We start from the raw sequence: 14,512 nt of genomic DNA on the forward strand, positions 1-14,512 counted from the left end.
AGTAATTTCTTCTTTCTTCTCGTCCTCAGGGTCGCGCGCCTCTGTACGATTAGAAAAGCCGTAGCTTGTTTCCATGGGGATGGGAGGGGGGGGGGCTCACCCTGTGACTCCTATAGGCACCCTCCAGTGTTCCTGGTTGGTCCAAGGAGTTCTTTGAGGGTTTAGGTGGCGTTCTGTGAGTGTGTGTGAGGCCCTCTGCCTCACAGATACAGTCAGTGCACACAGACCTGACAACTTCACACAAGCTGCCTGGGAAAAGTTTGCATCCGAAATCAAACCTGAGATCAAGTCATGCAAAACACATTTAACGGATCGCCAAGAATTGCAGGATTAAGTTGTGTGTGTCACAGTGATTGGAGCCCAGTACTGGTTCTCTCATGTATCAGAGGAGGAAATCTGCAGCTCGTTATCCGGACGTTTTGCATCTCCTCGTGAACGCCCTCCTGTCTCCTGATGGAGCCATCTCCTTCCAGCAGGAGATCCAAAGATGATCCTTTCAGTAACGTGGATGACCTCACCCTCCTCTGATCTCTTATCTACTTCCTGGGGGAGAGGAGGGGGGAGGAGATGAGGGCAGAGGAGGAGGAAGGCTGGTCAGGTCTGCAGCCTACCTCCTAGGTCTTATCTGTGTCTGTGTGAAGCAGCGCAATGCTGATGCCACCTCACGGACGTTCAGTTAATGCTGCACTTTGCATAAAGTGGTGTCTAATCTGGTTGGCGTGACGACAGCGTCAGGCGATCATTGTTCTCTCTTCCTGATGTAAATCAGCACCCCGGGGGGTCCCTGTGGACACGCCCCCTTCCGGGTTTACACACCTGACGAGATTGGAGCTGTGTGTGCGTGTGTGTGTGTGTGTGAGCGAGAAAGAGAGAGATTGCATAATTCTGTGTCTGTGTCTGTGTGCATATACCACTCAGCAAGCTGTGTGTGTGTGTGTCCTCGTCTCAGCATTGTGTGTCCATGAATAACCTCCCTCTGCAGTGAAAGACACAGATTAAAACTATGGCCCCGGCCCTGACCCTTGACCCCTGACCCCGACTCTCTTCTGCTCCTAGCGACTCCACAGAACGAGCGCTGCACTTTGTCTGCTTGTGTGTCCAGAGAAGAGCTGGCGTCAGTGTTTTCCTCGTAACTCCCAGCTCTGGCTGCACCCGTGTTGACTCCTCAACATCAATATTTAGGAACAGCGTTCTGCCTGGGAGTGGTTCAAGACACGGTTTGTTCTGCTCTGTGGTCAAGGTCCCCTCGGCAAGATCTCATGTCACAAAACGTTGTCTCTATTTATCATCTCGCGAACCGCCCTCCCTTTCTACCCTCAGAGCAGATGATGTCCGACCCCGTTGACGGATGTCTCTCCTGGAGGGCTAGCAGGGTTAGCAGGGTTAGCAGGGCTAGCAGGACAGCAGAGGTAGGTTGAGTACCATTCCTAAGACTTTCTTGTCAGACAGGACATGACATCAGATCTCAGGTCTGTTTCCTGGCAGCTCGTGTGTCTTGTTACAGGGTTGTACCAGGGTTGGAGGGGGGTCAGAGGTTGAGCTGATCGTGCTTTGTATCCCAACACCCACGCAGGTCAAAGTTCAAACCTGTTTCCACTTTGAAGCAGCGCTCAAAATAGCGGTTGCTGTTGAAGACAGGGTTGAGGTATGGTTCATAAGGTACAGGAAGGGGAGACACATGTTTGGATAGTCTCCTTCATCTGTCCTACACCTCCCCCAGACCGTACAGGCTCATTCTGTCATGTGACCTGTCTTGTGACCTGTCGTGTGACCTGTCATGTGACCTGGCACAGCGCCTCTCCAAGCCTCTTCAACAGAGAATCGAGGTGATTGAGAGAAAAGAAAAAGAAAACAGAGGGAAAAAATAAATCTATTCTTCACCCAGCTCCATTTAAAGTCGTTATCTCGACAACAACGAACAATTTCCTCTCGGTGGGACCTCGTCTGAGGCGAGGCCTGTAGTTTCCCCGGAGATCTGCGCCATAGCAACACAACTCTCTCATCTCCCATCGCCTTGGCTGCTCTTTGAAGAGGCTGGTCACCGTGGAGACGAGGTGCAGGGGTTAATTACACACATAGAGGGCAGAGCTGGCTACGTCCAGGGTGCCCCCAGCCCCTGTTGCCTCTATCTGCCTCTCCTGCCAGCCAGATGGGCATCCCCACAGCCAGGGATCCTAATCACCGGCAGGAAATCCTAATTAGTCTTAATTGGCTGGTTAAGAGCCGTCCCCTCCAGGCCCGGCTGGTAATTGAAGCAGATTTTGACAACCTGCTGGACGGAGGCTGCAGAGGCAGCAGGAGAGGTGGCAGATCCAGAGGTAGCAGAGGTAGCAGCAGAGGCAGCAGGGGTAGAATCAGAGGCAGCAGAGGTAGAATCAGAGGCAGCAGAGGTAGAATCAGCGGCAGCAAAGGTAGAATCAGAGTCAGCAGGAGAGACAAAGGGATGTTGGGCTCTGATTGGTTCAGTGCTTTACAACGGTCCTTGCCTGGGAGCTCTCTGCGCAGCCGCACTGCATGCTGGGTGCTGGATGCGGTGTGAGTGGGGCTGGCAGGTACGCCCTCCCTCATGTTGCTCCTCGTCTGAAGACCTGTTAGCATCGCACGCCGGCTCTACGCTTTCTGCTGACTCGGACATCAAATATTCATGGCTGTCTGCATTAGCTAGCACACTTCTAATTGACTTCTGTATATTCAGACGTGATTAACTTCAGTCTAATTCCTCAAAGGAGTGAGCCAATTAGACAGCGCTTGCGTGAGGAGGATTGCTAGTTCTTAGTGTTTCTCCTGACTCTCTCCCAGACAATTATGTGTGTGTTTTTGAACGTGGGTGTGTGTGCATATTCTTAGTGCTAATGTAGTTTTGGTTGTGTGTGAGGTTGTGTGTGTACAGTACAATGCTCAGTATTAAAACATGGATTCACACACAGGCAAAAATACACATTACACACACACCCAGAGACACACACACACTCTCTCTCTCTCACACACACACACACACACACACACACACTCACTCTCTCTCTGGTCCAGTCTCTGGCTGGGCTGGTAGGGAGGCGGCTGTCACAAGTGTTCCATCTGGGAGTTCCTCTCCTGGTGCTTCAAGGTCACTGCTTCCTGGGGAAGATATGGAAACTACCAGGGTTAGGGCTAGGGCCTTAAGATACACATACACACACCCTCTCTCTCTCTCTCTCTCTCTCTCTTTCTCTCTCTCTCCCTCTCTCTCACACACTCTCTCCCTCTCTCTCTCTCTCCCTCTCTTTTTCTCGCTCTCTCTCACACACACACACTCCCTCTATCTCACACACAAACACAAGCACTCTCACTCACACACTGACACACACACACACACCCTCTCTCTCTGTTGCTCTCTCTCTCACATACACACACACACACACACACACAGTCCTCTCTATCTGTGAACATGTAAACAGGCATCATTGATTGCATTAAGCCGGACCCTGGAGTGCGTACCCTTGGGGGATTTATGTAACATTGTTATGTTGTGACGATGGTGTTTTAATAACGCACTCTGACAGTCAGACCCATGTGGATGTGGCCATGAGCGTGGCCCGTGGACTGTACTGCAGGAGGATACAGAGACAGAAGGAGAGAAAGCACTGGTGAATCGCAAGCAGACAGACAGGCAGACTGGTAGACAGACAGACAGGCATACTGGTAGACAGACAGACAGGCAGACTGGTAGACAGACAGACTGGTAGACAGACAGACAGGCAGACTGGTAGACAGACAGACAGGCATACTGGTAGACAGACAGACAGGCAGACTGGTAGACAGACAGACTGGTAGACAGACAGACAGGCAGACTGGTAGACAGACAGACAGACAGACTGGTAGACAGACAGGTGAGCAGGGCTGTCTCGGGTCTGGTACCAGGTGAGCAGGGCTGTCTCGGGTCTGTATCAGCCTCACCTGGCTGGCACGCCACACTACCCCATCACGCTAGCGCTCCAGTGCTGGACAGCAGAAACACAGCGTTTCCTTGGAGCGTTTCCTTGGTGACGCATCTGGCATCACCGTCGCTTCCAAGACGCCAGTCCGGTTTACAATTTCCGAGGAGATTAAGCGACTAAATTAAGAGAATCGGAGGCTATTCTAAATGATTGGCCCGTTACTGTTACTGTCCTCGGAGAGAGACGGAGTGTTTACGTGACTCAGACGAGGGTCTGTCAGACAGAGAGGGAGGGGGGGGGCAGCCTGGTGAAGGGCTGTTCTGGGGAGTCAGCGAGGCCAGACCAGGTTCCCTGGGTCAGCAGACTACCTGGGTCAGCAGGCTACCTCAGCTCTGTGTGGGAAGCAGGTGTTCCACCTGGTGTGCTTCTCCAGAATGCCCTGCCCTCGTACAGCTGAGACAGGGAGAGGAGAGGAGAGGAGAGGAGAGGGGGGTGGAGGGAAGGGTGGAGGAGAAAACTTAGGAGGAGCCTGTAATCCCTGGATTGACTCATCTGAGCACATTTGAGGAGCACGGTTGTTGTGCAGTGGTGAGTCAAGTAAACTTGTTTTTTCTCTCAAATACTTGTTCCCCCTCATTCTCTCTCGCTCTCTCTCTCTCGCTCTCTCTCTCTCTCTCTCTCTCTCTCACCCTCTCTTCCTTCTCACCCTTCCCCCCTCTCTCTCTCCTCTCCCTTCCCCTCTCTCTCCCTCCTCTTCCTTCCCCTCTCTCTCTCTCTCTCTCTCCCTCTCTCCCTCCTCTCCCTTCCCCTCTCTCTCCCTCTCTCCCTCCTCTCCCTTCCCCTCTCTCTCTCCCTCCTCTCCCTTCCCCTCTCCCTCCTCTCCCTTCCCCTCTCTCTCTCCCTCTCTCCCTCCTCTCCCTTCCCCTCTCCCTCTTCCCCTTCCCCTCTCTCTCCCTCCTCTCTCTCCCTCTCTCCCTCCTCTTCCTTCCCCTCTCTCTCCCTCCTCTCCCTTCCCCTCTCCCTCTCTCTCTCTCTCTCTCCCTTCCCCTCTCTCTCCCTCTCTCCCTCCTCTTCCTTCCCCTCTCCCTCCCCTCCCCTCCCCCCCCTCCCCCTGTCCCCTCCTCTCTCAGCCAGAAGGTGTGCATGGCCTGTGATCTGCGTGCGTGGCGGACCCTCCAACCCTCGTGCCTCGCTCTCCGTCGCTCTCTTTATCCCGGCAGACAGCTGTGTCAAACGTTGTTTGCCGTTCGGCATCTGAACCACGGAGGGGTGGAGGGGCGAGGGGTGGAGGGGAACTGGGCGGTGTGTGCTGGGTGCTGGTGCACACAAAAAGGAAATTGAAAAGAGCTGTGAGAGAAAGGCAAGGGGCCACAATTGACTTTAACGCACTCCGCTCAACCTTAGTTTACCAAGAAGCAGGATGACCTAAATTTCCTCCACCTCATCTGCCTAGATGTGTGTTTAGCCTTCTGGGCGAACACTTAGAGATGTGTACGAGGCTGAAGAAATGCTCCTGCTTGAATACATTTAAAAAGCAGAACAGAGACCTGCAGCATCTACAGACAGATACAGCCCTCTAGTGGACATCTCCCTCTCACTCTGCTCTCTCTCTTTCTCCTTCTATCCTCTCTGTCTCTTTTTCCACTACACTCTCTCTCTCTCTCTCTCTCTCTCTCTCTCTCTCTCTCTCTCTCTCTCTCTCTCTCTCTCTCTCTCTCTCTCTCTCTCTCTCTCTCTCTCTCTCTCTCTCTCTCTCTCTCTCTCTCTCTCTCTCTCTCTCTCTCTCTCTCTCTCTCTCTCTCTCTCTCTCTCTCTCTCTCTCTCTCTCTCTCTCTCTCTCTCTCTCTCTCTCTCTCTCTCTCTCTCTCTCTCTGGTTCCCTCCCTCCCTCTCTCTTGCTCCCTCTCTCTAACTCCACAGCTGGAGGTTCATGCAGATGTTTCTAAACCATCTTTAGAAGTTATTAACCGCCACAAATCCCAGCTGTGTAAACCACCCTGCCTCCATGGCAGTCTCACGAGGCTGCTGTTGTGTTTCTGAAACAGGACAGGGTGTTTCTGCCCCAGAAGGCTGCTGTTGTGTTTCTGAAACAGGACAGGGTGTTTCTGCCCCAGAAGGCTGCTGTTGTGTTTCTGAAACAGGCCAGGGTGTTTCTGCCCCAGAAGGCTGCTGTTGTGTTTCTGAAACAGGACAGGGTGTTTCTGCCCCAGAAGGCTGCTGTTGTGTTTCTGAAACAGGACAGGGTGTTTCTGCCCCAGAAGGCTGCTGTTGTGTTTCTGAAACAGGACAGGGTGTTTCTGCCCCAGAAGGCTGCTGTTGTGTTTCTGAAACAGGCCAGGGTGTTTCTGCCCCAGAAGGCTGCTGTTGTGTTTCTGAAACAGGCCAGGGTGTTTCTGCCCCAGAAGGCTGCTGTTGTGTTTCTGAAACAGGCCAGGGTGTTTCTGCCCCACAAGGCTGCTGTTGTGTTTCTGAAACAGGCCAGGGTGTTTCTGCCCCAGAAGGCTGCTGTTGTGTTTCTGAAACAGGCCAGGGTGTTTCTGCCCCACAAGGCTGCTGTTGTGTTTCTGAAACAGGCCAGGGTGTTTCTGCCCCAGAAGGCTGCTGTTGTGTTTCTGAAACAGGCCAGGGTGTTTCTGCCCCACAAGGCTGCTGTTGTGTTTCTGAAACAGGCCAGGGTGTTTCTGCCCCAGAAGGCTGCTGTTGTGTTTCTGAAACAGGACAGGGTGTTTCTGTCTGTCCTGGAGCTGCTGTTGACACTCAACACACACTCTCACACACACACACTCAGATAATTTCCCTTTCAAATGTTTCCTTTCTTTATAAATCTCTTTCCCTCTCTGTTTTGCCCTCTTTATCTCTCTAATTTTCTTCTGCCTCTCTATCCCACTCTCTGTCTTTATCACTCTCTACTTTTCTATCTCTGTCTTTCTCTACAATCTCTCTATCCCCGTCTCTCTCTCTATCCCCCTGTCTATCTCTAATTTTCTCTCTGTCTTGATCTCTCTCTAATTTTCTCCCTCTCCCTCCCCGCCTCTCTGTCTCTGTGTGTCTAGTCAGGATGAGAGGAGTAGAGAGGGAGAGGGAGAGGAGTAGAGAGGGAGAGGGAGAGGAGGAGAGAGGGAGAGGGAGAGGAGTAGAGAGGGAGAGGGAGAGGAGGAGAGAGGGAGAGGGAGAGGAGGAGAGAGGGAGAGGGAGAGGAGGAGAGAGGGAGAGGAGGAGAGAGGGAGAGGGAGAGGAGGAGAGAGGGAGAGGGAGAGGAGGAGAGAGGGAGAGGAGTAGAGAGGGAGAGGGAGAGGAGGAGAGAGGCGAACCTTGAGGGCTCAGAGCAGCAAGCTCATTAAGAGCTGTATTCTGCTTCCAGGATTGAGTAGGATTGCGATATGGACATTGTTTATACACAAACGTTGCTATGGGAATAATGTTTACTTCTATTAAAGTCTTGCAGAAGCAGGAGAGTTCCTGCACGCGTGCTTCTCATGAAAGACGGCCTCTCCAGGAGTGCTTTGAAGAAGCGGCCCATTTACTCTTTCTTCTTCTCTTCTTCTTTTGTATGGTTTATTACTGCCGTGCCCCTCCAGTCATGCTCCCTCTCCCCCCGCTGCCCCCCTCCTCCCCTGCGACCCCAGACGACCCCAGACAGCCCTCCACAGGTCACACAGGCTGTCAGGACGTCTTGATGTTGTAGCGTCCATGACGCAGCCAATTCAACCTCCCAGCTTGACAGTTTATAGACTGGAAATGTTAGAGTGTGTGTGTGTTTTCTCTCTGCAGCCTAACTTCACGTTGTGTGTGTGCGTGTTAGCTTGTGTGTGTGTTAGCTTTACCGCTGGCTGTGTGTGTGACAGTGCGTGGGGGCTGGCAGTGGGGTTGAGAGGGGGGGCTGGGGAAGGAGGGGTGATACTGGGGGGGAGACAGGGGGAGGAGGGGAGACAGCACGGTGTTGCAAAACACCCTGAGCTCTGTTTGGAAACACTGTGGCCAACCGCCACCACCACCGCCAGCCTCTAGGAACATCTGAACCCTGAGCTGCCAAGCATGGCTCCCTGCCGTGGGGGGTTAGGGGGAGAGAGGACTGGCCCTGCCAGGGGGAGGGGCGGGGGCGGGGGAGAGAGGACTGGCCCTGCCAGGGGGAGGGGCGGGGGAGAGAGGACTGGCGCAGCCGGGTGGAGGGGGCGGGCGGGGGAGAGAGGACTGGCCCTGCCAGGGGGAGGGGAGGGGGCGGGGGAGAGAGGACTGGCGCAGGCGGGTGGGGTGGGGCGGGCGGGGGAGAGAGGACATGGCTGAGAGGCAGAGATCCAGGAAATGCTTCAACTGAGTTAACCATGCTGTCCCTCCTCATACAGGCACATCAGACCCCTCCATGGATCATCCCCCCCCTCCTCTTACCACCCCCCCTCCCCCGTAATTGCATTGCTGTTTGGAGAGCCAATCGTTATTTATGAAATATTGGAATAACGAATGCCTACTCCCGGTAGATATTAGGAAGAGAGATGCCACAGATAAGTCAGTCACCCCCCCCCCCCCCAGGCCCTCTGCCCAGCTACTGGACGCAGAAAGCCCGCAGTCATCACAAATGGAAATATTTACAGCTCAGCTCCGGGGTTCAATGTTGGGGGGTTGAGTGAGGGGGGCGGGGGGGGGGGGGGTGAGGAATGACTGTGCTTGTGTTTGAGGAAACTGCTAATCAGATCAGAGCTCAGGGGGGCATTTGAGGACAGGCTGGTGAGAGAGGGCTGGGCTGGGCTGGCCAGCTTGACATGCTGATCAATGTTTTTGTCCAACTATACTTGCGGATATTTCTAACATCACAGTGTCCTCACCTTGCCTGTGTGTGTGTGTGTTCATCCTCCTTCCAGAACACCCTGGAGGCCTGCACCATCTGCTGTAAGCCCATCATGGAGCGCATCCTGCGGGCCACGGGGAAGGCCTACCACCCCCACTGCTTCACCTGCGTGGTGTGCCAGCGCAGCCTGGACGGCATCCCCTTCACCGTGGACGCTGCCAACCACATCCACTGCATAGAGGACTTCCATAAGTGAGCCGGCCGGCAACACCGGAAGTAGCAGTAGCACATCTAGCACAGTAGCATTAGTAGAACATTGAGTCAAGTATTGTTTAGTATTAGTAAGAGATGTAGTGTAAGTAGGACATGAAAAAACTAGAAACCTTTTTGTGTGGGGAAAAAAGGTTTGAAGAAATATTTACAAAAAAAAGTTTATAAAGGTTGAAGAAATATTTTTGAAAGATATATATATATATATATTAGGGCTGTGAAAAATAACGCGTTAACGCTTCGTTTCACCGAAGCAATACAAGCCTAAAGTAACCTATACCACCTCAACGCGAAGCATGCGTTGGTCGGTGAGGGAAGTTCAAGTAGAATGTGCCAAACCACCCTCACTGAACAGCGTAGGGCCCTCACTAAGTCTGCCTGTGACAAGGTGACAAGCACAGTTGTCAAATGTATTGCAAAAGCTGTAGAGCGATTGGTATTGCGAGGGGTTCACCAAAGTATCGCTAGTGGCAATGGGTGACTCGAGCATCAAGGTACCGCTAAATCAAAGACGCACACTAATGACAACAATTCGGAAAATCGGTAATATGTAATTAATCATGATTAATCCACAGAAACCAACATTTTAATCATTTCACAGCCCATATATATATACTTTTAAAAACAGGTTTAGAAAAAAAAGTTTTCTGCTTTTTTGTTCCCTCCCCTGAAGTGTGTGTGTGCTCTGCCGTGCCTGCAGCAGGGTAGCAGGAAGTGTAGTAAGCTGTGACCCTCATGACGAGGACAACCTCAATGCAGCCTTTGTATCTCGAGGAACAGCTTCTCGTTCCCCTTGCCTTGCCTGGCGGTGGACTCCAAAACCAATGCGCCAACTCACTTCCTGATTCTCAGCCAATGGCAGCGAGGAGGTCGAGGAGGAAGTGGTGCGGTGGAGCTCAGCTCCCGTCACCTGATACAAGTGAAACCTGATCTCACTTCCTGTGAGAGCACGTTGTTAGAGAGACCTGTTCCTCCTCTCAGGACAGCTTTCTGTCTCAGACTTCTAGAAGCTGAGCGTGAGACAGACTTTAGGATCTTACACTTAAACATCTAAGATCTTACACTTAAACATCTAGGATCTTAAACATCTAGGATGTTACACTTAAAAATTTAGGATCTTAAACATTAGGATGTTACACTTAAACATCTAGGATCTCAAACATCTAGGATGTTACACTTAACATTTAGGATCTTAAACATTAGGATGTTACACTTAAACATCTAGGATCTCAAACATCTAGGATGTTACACTTAAACATCTAGGATGTTAAACATCTAGGATGTTACACTTAAACATCTAGGATGTTAAACATCTAGGATGTTACACTTAAACATCTAGGATCTTAAACATCTTAGACATAAACCTGTAGGATGTTAGAGTATAAACTTCAGTGTGGCGTGACCTCAGAAGCCTTACAAGACTTTGTAGGAACCTTTCAGTGAGGGTTATATGAAGCAAGGCCAGGGCTAGATGGTGGGTGAGGTGTTGTGTCTGTATGAGAGAGTGATGTGTTTCCTGTTTCCTGTCTCCACAGGAAGTTCGCCCCGCGTTGCTGTGTGTGCTCTGGACCCATCATGCCCGCCCCTGGACAGGAGGAGACCGTACGCATCGTGGCGCTCGACCGAGACTTCCACGTGCAGTGCTACCGCTGTGAGGTGTGTGTGTGTGGGGGGGGTGTTGTGTGTGTTAGCTTCTGTATGAGTGTGGGTTTGTAAGAACCTGTAGTAATAGTGTGCGTGTGTATGTGTGTGCTGCAGGACTGCGGGGGCCTGCTGTCGGAGGGGGATAACCAGGGCTGTTACCCGCTGGACGGACACGTTCTCTGCAAGAACTGTAACACCAGCCGTATCCAGGCTCTGACCGCCAAGGCAACCACTGACCTCTGAACCCTGACACCCCCGTGACGTCTGCTGCTCTGCCCTCAGGCTTCCCCCTCGCTCTCTCCCTTCTCTTTCCCCTTCCCTCTCTCCCCTCTCTTTCCCCTTCCCTCTCTCCCCTCTCTTTCTCTCTCCCTCTCTCCCTCTCTTTCCCCCTCCCTCTCTCCCTCTCTTTCCCCCTCCCTCTCTCCCCTCTCTTTCCCCCTCGCTCTCTCCCCTCTCTTTCCCTCTCCCTCTCTCCCCTCTCTTTCTCTCTCCCTCTCTCCCCTCTCTTTCCCCCTCCCTCTCTCCCCTCTTTTTCTCTCTCCATCTCTCCCCCTCTTTCCCTTTCTCTCCCTCTCCCAGTCTCTTTCTCTAACTCCCCCATCTCTCTTTCCATCCTTGTCTCTCTGTCTCAGCCTCTTCCCCCACCTCTCGTTGCTATCTCTCACTGACTCTCTCTCTCTTTCTCTCTCTCTCTCTCTCTTTCTCTCTCTGTCTCTCTCTGTTCTCTCTTGTAACCTGCGTGGACACTTAGCGTGTCTCCCAGATGCTGTGATCCAGGCAGGGTCTGCGTCCCTAGTCGGTCTTCAGCTCCCCCAACACTGACCAGGCTCACTATATCTGTTGATGTTTCTGTGTTCTTGTGAAGACACCCCACTTTCATAACGGTTGTCTGATGGCACCTCCTGTTCTGTCAGAGAACCCCCCGTAGACCAGATAGACACATGCAGACAGACAGACAGACAGACAGATAAACCAGACAGACAGACAGCTTCAGACTTTCCTTGGTGTATCAGGTTGACAGGTATGTCAGTCAGACAAGTGTCAGTCAGACAGGTTAGAAGGGTGTTTGCTAGAGCATCTGTCTGCCTTGTACGCAGCTTATAATGCCATATAATACTATGAAAACGCTATTATTGCTTGTCCGTGATACATTTTTTGTCATTATACATACAAATAAATGCACAGACACACACTGCCAAGCACACAGACACACAGTCTAAAACGACATGCTTAGTCGTGTTCTCTGTCTCAAGGTCCTCGGGCGTGGGAGGTGTAGGGCCAACACACACAGCAGCCAGTCGTAGATCACCTTCTCCTGGTTTATTTCCTCTCAGTAAACGTTAGCTGACACAGCGCTCCCTGTTCCACTGCTTCTCTGGGCTGCTGCTCAGTACAGCAGAGACTCCTTGTATTCAAAGCAGGTCTGTTTTTTGACACACACTGAAGTGGCTTTTCAGAGGTTTGTAATGTGAATCACCAAAGAGTTGAAGCTGTGTACGCACCTGCTCTTGCAAGGTGTGTTTCCAGCTACACCTGTACTGCCACACCTGCTCATGCAACAAGCATTCCAACGTTATTGTGCATGGCCTTTGTAGTGGTCAATGTTAGGACCAGGAAATAATAGGAGATGGAAATGGTTAGGACAGGGATAGGTTAGGACAAGGATGGTACAGGGATAGGACAGGGTTAGGCCAGGGTCAGGTTAGGACAATGGTACAGGAATACTACAGGGTTAGGACAGGGATAGGTTAGGACAGGGATAGGTTAGGACAGGGATAGGTTAGGACAGGGATAGGTTAGGACAGGGATAGGGCAATAATAGGATGATGACAAGACTCCACAGTATGTCCTGTAGGCAGCTGTTCACATCTGTGCTGGACCTCCACATTCCCCCCAGCCCTCAGGAGCAACACACCTCACACACCTCACACACACCTCACACACCTCACACACACCTCACACACACCTCACACACACCTCACACACACCTCGCACACACCTCGCACACACCTCCACACACACCTCACACACACCTCACACACACCTCACACACACCTCACACACACCTCACACACAACTCCACAGATCTCCACACACACCACACACACACTTTATGAATGTCCCTTCTACTCGCCCCCTAAGTCAGAAATGCTGCAGGTTTCACTGAGTGAAGACAATCAATCGAGTCATTCAGTAAGATAAAGATTTAATACATTTGTCAAATGAGCCCATAAAAGTAATAGGCTCCAGGCTACATTGGTACAAACTAGTGGGGGGGGGGGGGGGCGGCGACTGGCATATTAAGAAGAACTCGAAAACATAACTACAAACTGATTCATTGGTGTGTTGTAAAATCTGAGAGTATATGCATAATCACAATCTGTTTCATGTGTTTTTCTGATGATTTAATATCTCTTGATGTATCACTTTAGCTTTTATCAGTGAATAGTGCCTTATTAGCTGTACTGTAAACAATTGATTATGGCTAGATTTCAGAATCTATTAAGGAAATGATGAACATCAGTATGCAATTTTTTACAATAGATTGACATTGACATTGACACTTTATTGATTTAGATATGCAGAAATGTTACTATTAAGGAAAATATTTAAACTGTACAGATTCAAACATTCTTTTTTTTCATGAAAACCTTTTGTCATAGCAGTTATCCTACTGTGGCTAATCATACTGTGGGCCTGTGTATGTGAATCAGTAAGTGGTCATCTTTAGATCTTCTGTGGTGTTGACTTGTCTGGTATGGTTTTATGATGTGCCTGTCATGTTCAGTCAACAAGGAAGAAGGAGTGTCCCTGGACACCAGAAGGTTCCTTCTCTCTGTGGTACTAAGGAGCACCGAGGCCACACAGCCTCTAATGTGGGATCCCTAAACGTGTTTACTCTGACGACCTCCCAGAGAGAGGCTGGGCCGCGGCCTCGACTGTGGTGAAGCCCTGTCATAGTGAGAGCTTTGATGTTATCAGAACTTTACAATGATCAAAAAAATCTACATTTCACAACACTTTGTTTCGAGTTAGAAAAGCCTGTAGACGCCCGTTACGATCTGGGGAACTCCGGAAGGCTGACGTTTTTTGTTGTGTGCGAAACCCACGGGTGTTAAGAGAGAACGTGTCTTTCCATTGTCTGACAGTGTACCTTGTGTGGGCAGACGAGCCGATACAGCATTGTGATCCAGTCTGCCTGTCTGCTGTTATCCAGGAGTTTCCTGAGGGAGATAAATCCATGTTTATTGTGTGGTTAAAGACAGTACACTGCCACACAGAAAGACATGTAATACCTAGAACCACATGTAATCCTCTTTGGGGAGGATAGCTCATCTGTTCAACACTATCGCCCCTCCTGACATGTTTACAGAGGCAGTGCACTCCTCACTAACGGATAGCAGTTATGGAAGTAGTATTGTCATCCAGATCTAATCTTCACCCACACGTGTTAAGCGTCTTAGGTAACCAGAGGTCTCAGTGACCAGCTCTGCCTCACAGTGGAGTTGACAGATGTTAACATTCCAGAAGGTACACCCTGATTCTCACCAGTACTGATTCATTCACTGGCTTTACCAAAGTGGACAGAAATCGCTGTTGCCTTAGCAACAACACCCCCTGGAAGAGGCGACCCTTTACCCCCGTGTGTGAAGTGTCCATCTAGGACGTCTTGTGAAACCTAAAACAGGAAGTTCAAACATCCCACAATATCATTCCGTACGAGAACAGAAACTCTGTTTAGCCACTCAGAAGTGATGTAACAAAAACACGATCGCCGTATGAAATGCAACGCCACAGCTCATTGGCTGCTCACCACGCCTTCTCACGGCCCCTGGTTTTCTCTGGCAGGAGGTATATGACTGTTCATGTTTCTCTTTATCAATAAAAGCTTTGCAACAGCA

The 14,512-nt window shown here is 50.9% G+C and overlaps 1 protein-coding gene across 8 annotated transcripts in view; it reads left to right on the forward strand.

Moving 5' to 3' along the window:
• lpp (LIM domain containing preferred translocation partner in lipoma) overlaps window positions 1–14,512 on the forward strand; it is a 130,042-nt gene extending 115,530 nt beyond the window's left edge. For all 8 annotated transcript variants that reach the window (XM_084676209.1, XM_084676215.1, XM_084676211.1 and 5 more), the window contains 3 exons: window positions 8,770–8,948; window positions 10,502–10,622; window positions 10,725–14,512. In XM_084676209.1, coding sequence (XP_084532335.1) covers window positions 8,770–8,948; window positions 10,502–10,622; window positions 10,725–10,853 — 429 coding nt within the window. In that variant the 3' untranslated portion in view covers window positions 10,854–14,512. The remainder of the gene's footprint in view (window positions 1–8,769; window positions 8,949–10,501; window positions 10,623–10,724) is intronic.

This window comes from Hypomesus nipponensis, chromosome 16 (genome assembly GCF_054491055.1).
Source record: "Hypomesus nipponensis isolate SF chromosome 16, ASM5449105v1, whole genome shotgun sequence".
Taxonomy (NCBI): domain Eukaryota; kingdom Metazoa; phylum Chordata; class Actinopteri; order Osmeriformes; family Osmeridae; genus Hypomesus; species Hypomesus nipponensis.